This window comes from Pollicipes pollicipes, unplaced genomic scaffold (assembly GCF_011947565.3).
Source record: "Pollicipes pollicipes isolate AB1234 unplaced genomic scaffold, Ppol_2.1 Scaffold_6138;HRSCAF=7277_pilon_pilon_pilon, whole genome shotgun sequence".
In the NCBI taxonomy this organism is placed as follows: Eukaryota; Metazoa; Arthropoda; class Thecostraca; order Pollicipedomorpha; family Pollicipedidae; genus Pollicipes; species Pollicipes pollicipes.
Genome location: NW_023596818.1, coordinates 11,149,769 through 11,164,333, shown reverse-complemented (window position 1 = coordinate 11,164,333; position 14,565 = coordinate 11,149,769). Strand labels below are relative to the sequence as shown.

At 48.6% G+C, this 14,565-nt stretch overlaps 1 protein-coding gene across 1 annotated transcript; it reads right to left on the bottom strand.

Moving 5' to 3' along the window:
• Nucleotides 1-12,104: 12,104 nt before the first annotated feature.
• On the bottom strand, nucleotides 12,105-13,972 carry LOC119106174 (sex peptide receptor). The gene has a single exon (XM_037229783.1). It carries the CDS (start codon nucleotides 13,963-13,965, stop codon nucleotides 12,739-12,741), a length of 1,227 nt encoding a protein of 408 aa, XP_037085678.1. The 5' UTR covers nucleotides 13,966-13,972; the 3' UTR covers nucleotides 12,105-12,738.
• Nucleotides 13,973-14,565: the final 593 nt, after the last annotated feature.

The following is a 14,565-nucleotide window of genomic DNA, read 5'->3' as shown; positions in this document are numbered from 1 at the left end:
CCCACCAGCACCAGCACCAGCAGGGGCAGCTGGTGTCGGCGCATCCTCACCGGGGCGGCCGCTGGCCCCCTCTCCGGCCGCCGCCACCGGTCAGCCCTACTGGTGCCGGTCAGCAAAGGTCACCCATGTCACCGTCGTGCGAAGCGGTCCCGATGAATCAGCGGCCACGACCTTTGTGGCCCAGCTGCGCCGCTACCAAAGCGTCGGCCCGATGCATGTACTTGGCCCGCAACATGGCGCAGCACTGCGTCCGGCCGGAGATGCCTTGCAACGCGACGATGCATTGGATATGTAATACAAGCGGCAGTTGTCACGGTGTTCTATCAAAAGTTTTCCAAATTTCTATGGTTCCTTTTGTTTTGCCATAATCTGAACTTCACTGCTTCCTATTATCTCGCCCGTCTCTGATTCTACCATTTATTTTCGTTTTTACTCTTCTTTTGCTTCTTGCATTCCCGCTTTCTCCTAACCGCTCCCATGCTTACCCGTACGAGGGTCTGATACGCAAGACACTTGGCACATCTGTTCCCCAAATGTATTTCATACAATTGTGGACACATTTACCTGCTAGCAGCGTTAAGCCTTAAAAACACCGGCAATTACATATCTTGACATGGTAGCGCAGTTTCATCTAGGTAGTGTAGGTAAGTTAGCTAGCTGCTATGAAATTACAAGCTCTCGACCAATGCACTCGGGAGATTGCACCGCCGCAGTTTCTTTTGATGTCAACCTCCAAAAACAGCCCAGAACGCCAATCTTTGCGGCTAATACAAGACGTAAGATGACATTGTTACCATCTTATCCAGCGCCTTAAGAGCGAAACGCATCGTAAGCGGTGCTGGTCTGGTCCGTAAATGTGATCCATGCACCGGGCTTAGTCAGCTTACGCAATGTGAGCCCCGCCGCGCGCTCGGTCACCTTATGTAACGAGATCCCCGCAGCGGGCTCGATCAAGTGACGTCATCTATTACGCACGCACCCCGGGTCAGGATCAGGCTCAGCATTGGCAGAATCGTTTAGTACATCGAAGGCAGATATCTGCCAGCATGATAACTCTGAACTGATAGGCGGAAGTGATATTGAACAAAATTGCACGTGCCTCCGAACGTAAAACATACCCGGCAGAACTCGCACGCGTAATCTCAGCGCATCGCTGCACTTGATGTAACTGGCATTTGCGCACTTACCTCGATGCGTTAATGTAAAATTGGGAAATTTTCATTATGTATCTTTCGGAGTTTTAATCACGGTTCTAGGTGCCCTGGTTGCCGAGATAACGCATAAAGTGTGAAAAAAAGACTCGGCCCAGGCCGTGTGCGGTGCTGGCTGTTTCTGGCGGCCGCCGGCAGGAGAGAGCGCATTTCGCCGCGCTCTCTACAGCACAGCCGAACCTATTTCAGGGGATGAGCGAATGGTCGTGAGGTGTGGCCGGTGATTTTGGCCGCTTCCATCAACTGTCAGCCTTTTGAAGGATGGCAGCACGCACTGCCGTCGTGTTAAACAGCATTGTATTGTATCGAAGAGTGAAAAACGGCCGGTAACGGCCAAATCTATCTTGCTGGCTCGTGCACGCGTTACACTTAGCACGTGCGACATGACAATTAATGCAACATCTTTGTCTGCTCGATTTAATATGAATGCATGCCACTCCCCAGCCGCTCTGTGCTCTGGGTGCCGAAATGTGGCACAAAACGTGTAAACCGGTGGAAAAGAGCAAAAACACATCTTGCTGGCTCGTGTGTGCCCGACACGTGTACCGTGCCACCCCGCACTCGTGACACCAAGGGATTTCCCTTTTAATAGCCTATCACAGCATGCCCTTCTCGTGCTATTACGTGCCATCAGAGCGGAAATTCCGCGTAAAGCGTAAAACTGGGCGAAATCGGCAAAATATATCTTCACAGCTAATGTGCACGTGCCACATGACACGTGCAGCATAACATCGTACACGTTTGAGTAACTGGCCGTTAGATCGCTTATCGAAACATGTCAGTCTCGACGTACATGCTTCTCTGGTTTCTGAACTATAACAAAAACGCGCAAGCCTCTCAAAAGAGCAAAAATGTGTAAGACCGTAGTTCACTACGTGGGCACCATCACATGTCGCACTTGTCACCACACATAATCATCTCGGTCGTTCCATTCATCATGGAAGCGCGCCAATCTCGGACGTGTTTGTGCCATGTATGCCGAAAGGTGGCGTAAAACGCGTGGAAGAGAGCAAAACCCATCGGTGAGCCCGTGTGACGCGATACGCGTGACCGTACCATTTCACATGATACACCTTTTTGTGCATAATCGGCCGGAGGCAATGAATTACAACAGCCAGTCATTTCAAACTTAGCAACTTGCAATTTGTCCTGCAATTTGCAGCGCAACGTTGCGCTGCACAAACTCGCGATGAGCTGAAAGTTTAGCCGTGTCAATTGCGAATGTTGAAAACACAATCCACGCATGTACGCGCACTGCGAACACGGGGACCATCACGCACAGCGCGCCGCCGGCTCCCATGCGTGAGCAGAGACGCCACTCACGGGCAGCCCACAGACCATGCCACAGCCGGAAAGACCGAATGCACGGCAGAGAAGGGCCGGCGATATGAACAAAGTCGACAGCCTGCCGCGCGAACGGCCATTTTAACCCTTAGCACCTTGTGTGTACGCCGGGCGCCGGGGCAGCAACTTGCCGCCGTCGCTGCGAAAAAACAGTCATGCGGCCCGTTAGTCTAGGCTCAATTGCGAGCGACGGTTTTTAAAATGTGATTAACAAAAGGGTGCGTCAGAGACAGCACAAATCGGCCGACACGATGATGTAGTTTTCAACGCTATATCGCCCATACTTTTGACGGCAGCGGCTTGTATTCGGCTTTGGTTTTAAAAACTCTGCCCGTTGCAAAATGTATTGCAATTTGCAGCACAACGGTGCGTTGCAAAAACTCGCGATGCACACTGAAAATGTAGCCGCTTTAATTGTGAATATTGAGAAACAAAATTCAGGCCTCTACCTGCTTTTTACGCTGAGATATTACAGTGAACGTAAGACCGCGTTAAAAACGGCCGATTTCATCTTGTTAACACATGTGCGCGTGTCACGTGGAACGCGTTGCCAAAAAACGCACCTTATTACGATGACCCATTTCATGCTCTATCGTACCACGCAAGTTGCATGTCGCTGCAACCGTTGGTTACCGAGATACGGCTCCGGGAAGCGAGGCGTGTCGGGCCGTCGGGTGAAATCGCGAAATTGGTGTCGCCCGTGCTAGACTTATGGGATTTTTTGCGGTTTTTTTTCGCTCGGCACGCGTTTAGTTTTGCGAAATCCAGTATTTTGATGCAACTCCGTCAAGCGCAGCCAGCGGATCTCGGTCGTGTGCAAATTTCATGCAAAATCTCCCGACCGTTTGGCCTGCAGGTGAGCCAAAGAACACACACACGCACACACACACACACACACACACACACACACACATTGTTCCTCTAGTAATATAGAAGAGAAGGTGAATAACACGCACGCTGCTTTGGCACCGCGCGGCGTTCGGTCAGTGAAAAAGGTCCATTATTCTCATACACGTTCTGTTTGCGACACCTCATCAGATACTTTTATTGCGTAGCCGTCGCCGAACATGTAATTTCTCATCTTCTCTGAACGGATGGGCCACACAGTCACCGGCTTTTTAAGCAACTTATCACGACGAGGCTAAGCGGGAATGGTCATCGAATAGCTCGCGAAAACCTGCAGCTGGACAGTGTCTTTGTTCACCCGTGCAGACGGCCTTTGATGGGTCAGATCAGGTCACAATGTAAAACTGGTAGGGGTAGGTATATTTTCAGAATGTTGTGCGTTATGACGTTAAAATGCTGATGTTAGTTCACTCATGCACAAAGCTCTTTATCCGGCACCGTATTTTTCACATTAGTAGGTGTCATTTGTGATGCATTCTGGGTAAGATTTCCTTTACCAACTGCATCCGATACACATGAGACTGTGTCAATACCTTATCGCTACCCATTCGTAAGAAGTATCCGCCCGCCACACATTCGGTTGCATTCTCCATCCCTTGAATTAAAAATCATGGAGAACAATGTTTGAAATAAAATAACCACTTTTTCAGGACAGTTTTCATCGAAACTTACTTTTCCCGTAAAGGATGACAAAAGCAGTGTGAATAGAGCTCATAAGTAATAAAAGGACAAGCAATCGCAATATGTCCCATTGCTTGAGGCATTTTCCCGACAAATCATAAGCGTCATACCCACATACCCGTTAAAGGCGTAATGGCCAAGTGGTGAGCGCCTTCGGACTCCATGTGGTGGCTGGGTTCAAACCCCGGTTGCGCGATGGCCCCTGAGCGCTAATATGACCTCTGCAGTCGCTGTTACTCCACAAAAGGGCGCGTGACGAGACGAGTAATGTTCCCTAAAAAACTTTACTCTTACCCTTACCCATTCCCATGGTTTCTTGAAATCTATCCCACGCAGCCCGTTGCCTGTTCCAGGTGGGTACCTACTGTTCTGCCTAACCCGCGAAGCCCTTTGTGATAAATAATAAATGAGTCAAGCTAAATAATGAGTCAAATCAGGTCGTAAGTGTCAAGCTTGTGCATTAAGTCCGTGCGTCGTTGTGACTTTACGACAAATTCGTCTGCTGAGAATGCGTCCCCCGCCTATCTTCCTGGAAAGAAGGGGCGGAAAGGGGGGAAGAACACCGAGAGGAAAGGAACCCGTACCCCTGGTTCCTCAGACGCGCGGCCCCCGACCACTACACTACAGGTACCCTAAGCATGACAGTCTGCTCGGTTATGTACAAACAGTGCGTAAGGTAAGACAAGAGAACCATATATACATATATATATATATATATATATATATATATATATATATATATATATATATATATATATATATATATATAACCAATACGTACGTACGTGCGTACGTATAAAACCAATACGTTTCAATACCTCTCTTTGAGTGACATGAAGCCTATTAAAATGCAGAAAATCATTACGATCTCAACAAAAATCAAACGCCATCCTTTTCATGATCGCGAAATGCGGCTGGCACGAGCTGAACCAAGATGACGTCACTCGTTGCCTATGAAAGGTAGAAAATGAAACGCAGCGGTAAAAATGGCCTTTTCTGTCACCACCGAAATCTGAAACCGTCTAAATTGTCACCTGAAGCCAAATCTTTCAGAAATCGTTGCAGTACAACTCTAAGAAAAACAAAACAATTTGAAAACACGAAAACAAAACAAATTAAATGCAATTAGGCATAACCATCAAGCATTTTTGTTTCGGGATTTCAATGCACTAAAGTTTCTTAGCTGGCCACCAGACACTGAATGACGATTAAGACTAAATTAATAAAAGTATCAGATAAAAGCATACTTAACATAAACAGCCTATACGCGTATATATACACGCAACTCCTATGGAGTTGCTCTGGGGGCGGGGATGCGATTGTGCCTCCTGGACAGGGATTTAGTTTCCGATGTTTAGTTATCATTTATATCCATTACTTTCCATTCATCAAAATTTTAGGGTGTAGCCCCCCAATAGTAATTTTGAGAGACTATACTCTTGTTTTCAACCGTGAAAAGAAAGTCCGTCATTTCCAGAGAGAAAACTATTTCAAGTGTACTTCGGAGGCAGGCTCGCCCATTTTTTTCTTCTGCAAGTTACTCCCTCTTCTACACCTATGTATTTTGCAAAACTGCATGCATTCTTGTAGCACTACATTAACCAATAGCGTGGTTCTACAAGCATCTCAAAACAAAATCACTTTTGTTGGTGATGTCATCGAACAATCAAATGGAACCGTTGGCCATCTTTACTATTTTCGCATAATTATTGGAGGTGCAGAAGTTTCACTTCCTTTCATGATCTCAGTTATTTTGATCAAAACTCATACAACATCGGTATCAAAAATGCAAGACATTTTTGAACACCTCTAGCACCTTTATTTAGCTTTCTATGCAATATGATGACAATAAATGCGTTTTATCTCACGTCTGTCCACCGATCAGTACGCTAGGCCAGAGGTGCAACGGGCAATGTGAGAGGCCTACAACAGTGATGCTCAGCTTCTTACCTTAAAGCCGCTCTTCCTCCCAGCAGCAGGAAGGCCCGAATGAATCCTTGACATGTGCCGCTCCAACGTCTCCAATTACCCCTGGAGTGCACAGTAAATACCTACAGCTCAAGTATTTACAAACAGCAAGCCCCCCTAGATCGGCATGGCTTTTTAATGCTATTACCTTAGAAAACTGACGATTAGTTGCGTTCCTCTAGCCAGTTAGCTTCTCACGACATGAACACAACCAACAGCAGCCCGCAACCTTGCATTGAAGTCAACGCATTACTGGGTGGCAAGCACTCGAGCCCATCTGTCCCAATAACGGGACGCTTTAAAACGCTACGTAGCAAACTGATCACGCTCGTCGCAGGACGCCATGGCCAGTCGCGATTCCTACGACAAGCAATAAGCCTAGTTATTTGATATTTTGTACTGTTTGATATGTGAAGGGAACCCTGGCTGAAAAATCTGTGAAAAGCACTGTTCTGAGGGGTACTGGAAAAGCATTGTGCCACCACTGATCTCCGACGTTAGCACTGATGTGATATAGTTTGTAATTCATTTCTGCCACGTACTAAAAGCTATCCTGATTAAAGCTACCATGCCTGTCAACATGTTGCGCCTCAACTTGCTCAAACAGCGAAATGTAAACGTTTCGACGTGTCCTCCACATACGCTCATGCTGCAAGCGTTAGCGAGCACAGACCAATACAAAGGTTTGAGATTCGTCTAGCTGGGATGGTCTGTTGTAATATGGTCTGGTCTGTTGACATTTGTTTTCAGCTTCGCAATTTCGACACCAACTGACTCGCAAGTGTCAGTTTTTGTCAACCCTCATATGCAGAAGATCAGAAGGTTTTTCAACCATGATGAAATGCTTGCAGGATTTGATCAGATGCTTAAAACTTCCTTATGAACAAGCCAACTGTCACGTGTTTAGTCGGTCAAGAGTTATTACAGAAAAGCACTCCAGGAGCTTTCAGAGCCACCTTGTCTCCATGGTGGTATGTTGATTCGTTTGCACTTTGCCGTCTGTTCTCCTCCCAACGAGCATAATCACTTTCTGTTCAACCGACTGCTCAGTTTGCAAGGCACATAACATAAGGTTTATGTTCAGCTTGCAATGTGCACAGCATAAGGCTTATGTTTCCCTCCTTAACATGTGGTTACTCCTGCCCATGATGGTGATTTCATGTTATATGGTCCATCCTCCCCTCAGCCCTCTGTTTCCATGAACCACGTTAGCCGTGAATGGGTAGGCTTCAGTGACATGGATGAGAGTTAGGCCATTTTGCTAAATGAGTGCAGCTGGCACTTGTCCTGAGAACCTTGGTTGATATTTGTTTGAATATTGAGGTTGAACCTGTTGATCGGATGACCATGCTTTAGCAGTGTCCAATCAGCGTGCACTACGTCGTCTGTCTAATCGTGAAATTCCAGGTCAACAGCAGAATTTAGGGGGAACGTTTAACGAGCCGCAATCCTTGGTATTACACCTCTGTCCGTTCTGCCCTCTGACGTCACAGAACCTTCTACGCGGCCGCCGCCAGCGGCCGCCAGCAGTCCCTGTCAGGAGCAATTAGCGAGCACCTAAAGCGACTCGAATTCGCCCTATCACATGATCAGTGATCAGGTCAGTTCAGATCATCTGCAAGGTGAATGAGTGAGTGCTATGCACATGGTGTGCTGCTGCCACCGACATACAGACTTAATGAAGCAGCGCTCGGTCGCGCAGTGCTACAGAAATGCAGTCTAGTGCTGAGGATTCTTTTTACAGGGACGATTAGTCAATATTGCAAGCAAATCATCGATTATATATATATATATATATATATATATATAGATATATATATATATATATATATATATATATATATATATATTTGTGTGACTTGCTATTGATAACGGGAAGACGTCGAAACTAGACGTTGTTCTCCACAAAAACAGCACTTTCGCTAGACTGGAGACAGCCACACTGAAGCGCGCCAGAGCTGGACTGGAGAGCGCCGGAGCCGGGCTGGAGAGCGCCGGAATGGAGACCGCCAGACTGGAGAGCGCCGGAGGTGGGCTGGAGAGCGCCGGAACTGGGTTGGAGAGCGCCGGAATGGAGACCGCCAGACTGAAGAGCGCCGGAGCTGGGTTGGGGAGCGCCGGGATGGAGACCGCCAGACTGGAGAGCGCCGGAGGTGGGCTGGAGAGCGCCGGAACTGGGTTGGAGAGCGCCGGAATGGAGACCGCCAGACTGGAGAGCGCCGGAGGTGGGCTGGAGAGCGCCGGAACTGGGTTGGGGAGCGCCGGGATGGAGGCCGCCAGACTGGAGAGCGCCGGAGCTGGGTTGGAGAGCGCCGGAGCTGGGTTGGAGAGCGCCGGGATGGAGGCCACCAGACCGGAGAGCGCCATAGGTGGGCTGGAGAGCGTCAGGATGGAGGCCGCCAGACTGGAGAGCGCCGGAGGTGGGCTGGAGAGCGCTAGGCTGCTGAGTGCCTGGCTGGACAGCGCCGGACTTGAGAGCGCCGGAGCTGGTCTGCAAAACCCGGCGAAGCGGCGAATCATGGCAAGGGTTAAATCATTGAGCCATGACCAAATATCATGTTTGGCGTGGTCATCATGCAGTTAATTGCATAAGTGTAGGTTTAATGGCATTACACTGGCATCAATAGGTAAAGGGATGGATTAAAGAAATCTAGCAGATGATTTGGTGAAATTATATCGCATGCAAACACATGAAGCCTCACCAGCACACAGCTCAATGTTCAAAACCTGACATCAACTTAAAGGCCATGATGGTTAACAATAATCTTGCTACCAAGGAACTACTTGAAGGGAACTTGAAACTAGTTGAAACTAGTTTTTAAGAGATCGAGCACCACAATTTACTGAGTGTTCAATGAAAGGCCGTAGGTAAGACGCTATGGCAGACCCTACACGGCTCCCAGAGGGTACTCATGGTCATCTTAAAGGGAATGTCCTACATTTAAAGATATTTAAGGATGCAATACGTATCATGGAGCAAGCTCAATTCTAACTATTGGTATTCTTTTTAAGCGGAAAACAATGATCTAGATGGCATACTTACCTGCTTAGTAAATATGCTCCTCAATGTGTCATGGTTTGAGTACGACATCGTACGTCGCAGAACATTGACTGAGAGCCAATTGGCAACCGTTTTATCCGGAAATCGTGCTCACGAACGCCAGATATGGGAGCCAAGATAATTATATGCTTCGGCCTTGATCGCCACGTAGCTTACGGAATGGTAGGATTTGAATGACGTTATTAGGACGTCATAAATGCCAAGGTAGCCTCAAAATACTCCCCGATGTACCTTTCCACATTTTTACGAACGTGTAGCTCAGAAACTAGAGGGACTTGGGTCTTAAGAAGGCCAGGATTGTGAGCAGCATCAAAATGTCTTGAAGATGGCTGTCTCAGTTCTAAATTTCATGTGAATGTGACACACTCCCTTTGGACAATCGTGATTACATCCGATAGTGAAAGACATCTTGTACTCCAGTTTTGTACTTTATTTATATATAACTGTATATATATATATATATATATATGTATATATATATATATCGACATTTACTAACCATGTGACATGCAGAGGGGTAGAATTTGGGCTTGAAATTCGGCAGTCTGTTAGCCAGCTGCCTGCATAAAAACACATAATGTGTGTGTATGTGAGTGCGCCTATGCAGGGACAGGCTGCAAGAAGACAAACGTCCTGACAGGTGCCCATGGCTCAAGCGTTTTTGAAATTCATCACTGTCAGCTTGTATTTTTTCAGAACAGCCATTTAAGTGGATGACCTTAAATAATGACTTATCAGAAAATAGAACTAAGGGTGAAATAAACAATATAGTACCACACATGATAATACATCAATACCAGTTAAGTATACACTAACAATAACACAGAAATATCACAACTAGTAAGACACTTGATCTGAAAATGGCATATTCAACTTAACTAGCTCCACAGGGGTGCGGTCCCCTACAGGGAATTCTCGACTCCGAAAAGAAAGAGGGTTAAATCTCAGGAAAAGACTACCACGGGCTAGATAGGAGGTAACTTCAGTCATTTTTCATCGCGAGCCTCCTCCCTCTCCCACCTCCCATGTGCTTTGCAAAGCTGCATCCCTGTAGCCCTACATCTACCTAAAGTCATGGCTCTTCAGTTACCCGTGAGACACCTCACACAAACTAAAACAAGATCATGCATTTGGGCTCATACCTGTAGCACTCCTGCGCCAGCTAAACCAGCGGCCTACCATCCCAAAGCCGATGTTTCTGTCAGCAGCTGAAGTCGCGGATGTCTGTTGCCATTTGAAGCTGCAGTTCGGGTATTCTCATATGACCAGCTTCCTAGATTGGCAGGGTTTTGTCACGCTTCTGCCAATGTCGCTCTCCGTGTTAAATCCTCACAAGAACTATACAGCGCCTTACAGAGGCTGACGACTAATTATGTCCTTACAACCAGTGAGCCTCTCACGACATGAGCACAACCAAAGCGGTACAACGACCAGCAGTAAATTACACGCCCGGACACTCGGTTCTGCAGTCAGCACAGTTCACAACCTTGTGACCCAAGGGCGTTGCTCGTGCCTAGCGCTCGAAACCACCTGTTTCAAATGGCTCGATGATTTAAAACGCGACGAAGCTGACTGATCGCGCATGTGTTTTTTCACATTTCGACACATGTTCTTTACAGGCTCACGCTGCAAGCATGTGTGAGTACACACATGCATTAAGCTTAGAGTGTCATCCCACGGCGGTCTGCTGCAAATTGTTTCAATTTCACCATTTTACCACCAAAGAGTTTGCAAAAACATCGATTTCTGTCACTGACCATATCCGGTAAATTCGAACATTTTTTGTCCCTCCTCACGGACGATTGGCCTGAGCGGCTCAACGATAATATTTGTACTGGCCTTAAAGGTCGCATGGCCTATGAGATAGCAATATTCGGATGACGTTCTTACGGTGCCATGCATGGCTGAATGACCTTGAAATAGTCTGTACGAAATATTCTGCACACATTCGCAGGTGTGTAGCCCTGAAACTAGAGGGTTTAAAGTCTTAAGAATGGCAGGGCTGTCAACTGTACCAAGTGGTCTTCAAACTGGCCATGTCAGTTCAAAATCCCATATAAGTATGAAACGCTACTTCCTTCTCGTGCTGATCGGAAGTGGTTGATGCGTTGTAATAGGTTCCCCAAAGCTTCTGCTTAGCATGGGGCGTCAGTATACGACCACTATCATCTACACGTGTCTACAAGGCCCAGTGGCTGCAGGTGTAGAGCCCGCGTGCGTTTGGTCTCGCGCCAGCTGAGTACCGGGATCTGAAAAATCAAGCGCGCCAATGCATTGAGAGACAATGTTGTTCCGGTGTCCATTCATCGTATGTTCTGCCCCATCAGGTTATGTTCATGTTCACAATTGCGTTATGTAAGTATGTGTTTTTCTTTGCGTATGGAAGATAACTTGTGAAAAATTGGCACTATTGCTGCTTCTTCGTGTGCCAGTACGAGAGAGGACTCATTGGGCTCCACGGTCCTGTGCCGTATCTTTGATGCGGGAATTTGGACAGGAAAATCTCTCATCATATATGGGGAGACATTTGTTCTCCTTGTCCCTTATTTCCACGTTATCCCTCAGCTTACGGAGATGAGTCTGGGTCAGTGGCATCGCAAATGGAAAGCGCCCTGACGCCGCCTGTCGGCATATGCTCTCGCTACACTCAGTCTCGCATTGAATGGACCAATCTAGGCAAAATAGATGCGCGTGGCGCCGCCTACCGGCGTATGTTCTCATTACACTCAGTCTTGCATTGAATTGATTGATGTAGGCAGAAAATGTGTGTGTTGCAAGTACATGTACCGTAGCCCAACAGTATCGTACTGGATTTCCTGTCAGATATGCCCATCAAAATCAATTTTGCTGGGGTGGTGCATAGACAACCATCTTGATAGATGTGCTGTATTCAAAGTGTGTTTACAGTCACACAATACAGTTTTGGTGAGCACATGAGTTGAACCTTGAGCCGTGCAAGCACTGCCCGAGCTCGTCATCAGTTCTTTCATAGCGTACATGTTGGCATGGTACAGGGGCAAGCCCATGCACCGTTGGTACAAGACCACGTACAGGTCTTGGACAAGAAATTGAGACAATAGACATCCTTTGAAACATTTCATCCAGTGTCACTACCATTGGAGACGCTTAAACCGTGACGCACCTTGGTAGCATCACCATTTCACCAAATTCATACGCGCATACGCATGCATTCATTACTACTGCCCATTCAAAGATTCTTTAAAAATGCGTCGACGCATCTTGGTTATACCACCTGTTCATTAACCCTACAAACACATGTAAGCTCACAAGAGTCGCGATAACACCTTACAGGCACTCTGATGAGCGCTAAGGTCCGAGTACATAAGCGACAGGATGATGAATTCCATGGAAAGACATCACCTGACGAGATTATCCCAAGCTCTCGAATTCACAGAAAAATATACGCTTGAGCAGCGTTGCTGAGAGCCAAGTCAACGCACCCATATGTGGTTTACGCACCACTGCACCTCATTCTGTTCTGGATCAAAATACCATTCGCGGCGGGGTGCGTCACAACGCAGTCTCCGGCTCTACACCCAAAGACGATCACACTAGCGTGGTGTTGGTGATGACGCAGGCCTTGGGGATGGCGTAGAACTTGGCGTTGCTTAGCGGCCGCTGCTCGACACACGGCCTGGCCGACATCCCATGTAACGATCGGAACGCCACGCGGAACTGCTTGCTCATCAGGCAGTAGAGCAAGAAGTTGACGGCTGAGTTGGTGAGCGCCAGGATGTCGAGCAGCTCGCCGACGTGGAGGTAGCAGGTGCGGAAGAAGCGGTCCTGCAGGATACCCGAGAGTAGCGCCAGGATACCCTGTGGAAACTCCGTCAGCAGGAAGAGCAGCAGCACGGCCACCAGCATCCAGGTGGTGCGGTCCGTCTGCCGGACTCCCTGTGCCAGATGGCTGTCAGTTGCAGGGTTCGGACGGCCGGCCATGAGCCGCTGCTTCCGCTGCTTCGTCTCCAGCAGGACGCGGATCAACCGCACTGAGAAGAACGTCAGCGCCAGGCAGGGCGCCAGCTTGATGAGCACCGAGTACAGCCAAAAGTTGGCGCGGTTCAGCAGGCCGTGATACCGGCGACCGACCTCGCTGATGTCGATGCTGTAGAGGATAGTGCCCCCGCCCGCCGGCCGACTGTGCACGGCGAAGGTGAAGAAAGATGGAATGCAGATGATGGGTGAGAGTACGTAAATACCGACGATGAAGAAGATGGTGTGACGCATCGTGCAGCAGTGCACCGCCACGCTCGGCCGCACGATCGAGACGTACCGCCACATGGCTAGCATCACCGTCATGAAGATGGACACGGTGTGGAAGACCTGCGCGAAGTGCGCGTGGAAAAGCACGTACATGGCGGCCCAGTAGGAGAAGAGGTTGGCGGAGGCGTTGATGTAGTGCTGGAAGGCAAACGGGATGTACTCGAGCATCACGGCCATGTCAGCCACGGCCAGACCGGTCAGGATGGTGTTCGTCGGCGACACCATGTCCTTCCGCGTCAGCACGGCGATGTTCAGCACGTTGGCGACGAAGCCAAAGACGCAGACGACGAGGGCGAGGTAGCCGTGCAGCGGGCGGTAGGAGTCGCGCAGCCAGCGCACTCCCTCCCCGCAGATGTCCTCGCTGCGGGCGGCCGTGGTGTCGCCCAGGTCGTCGAAGTCGCCAGACTGGTTGTTGAACGCCTCCCAGTCGCTCAGCGTCAGGTTCAGTCGCTTCAGCATGGTGGCCAGGAACACCTGGGCGTCCGTCCGCACGTCCGTGTTCATCGACATTTCGGCGTGCATGCGGAGACGCTGTGGCCGAAGCTGTGGAAGGAGATGAGGTCAGACGTGGCGATGGAATCAACAAACGCCTCTCTTTACCTTGGTGCTGGAGATGAATCCCATGCGTTTGATTTAGGGGCAGCTCTCCTCGACCATTTGATGCTGTGACCACAAAAGGCGCACCACGGCCATTCCGCGATAAACGAACGCAAAAGGCTCTCTCTCTCTCTCTCTCTCTCTCTCTCTCTCTCTCTCTCTCCTCTCTCTCCTCTCCTCTCTCTCTCTCCCTCTCCTCTCTCTCTCTCCCTCCCTCTCTCTCTCTCTCCTCTCCTCCTCTCTCTTCTCCGCCTCTCCTCTCTCTCTCTCCTCTTCTCTCTCTCCTCTCTCTCTCCTCCTCTCTTCTCTCTCTCTCTCCTCTCTCTCTCTCTCTCTCTCCTCCTCTCTCTCTCTCTCATCTCTCTCTCTCTATCTCTCCTCTCTCTCTCTCTCTCCTCTCTACTCTCTCTCTCTCTCTCTTCATCTTCTCTCTCTCTCTCTCTCTCTCTCTGCTCTATGTATTGAATACATAGAGCAGATAATGATTAAGCCTCAGGCATCACCTACTCCACA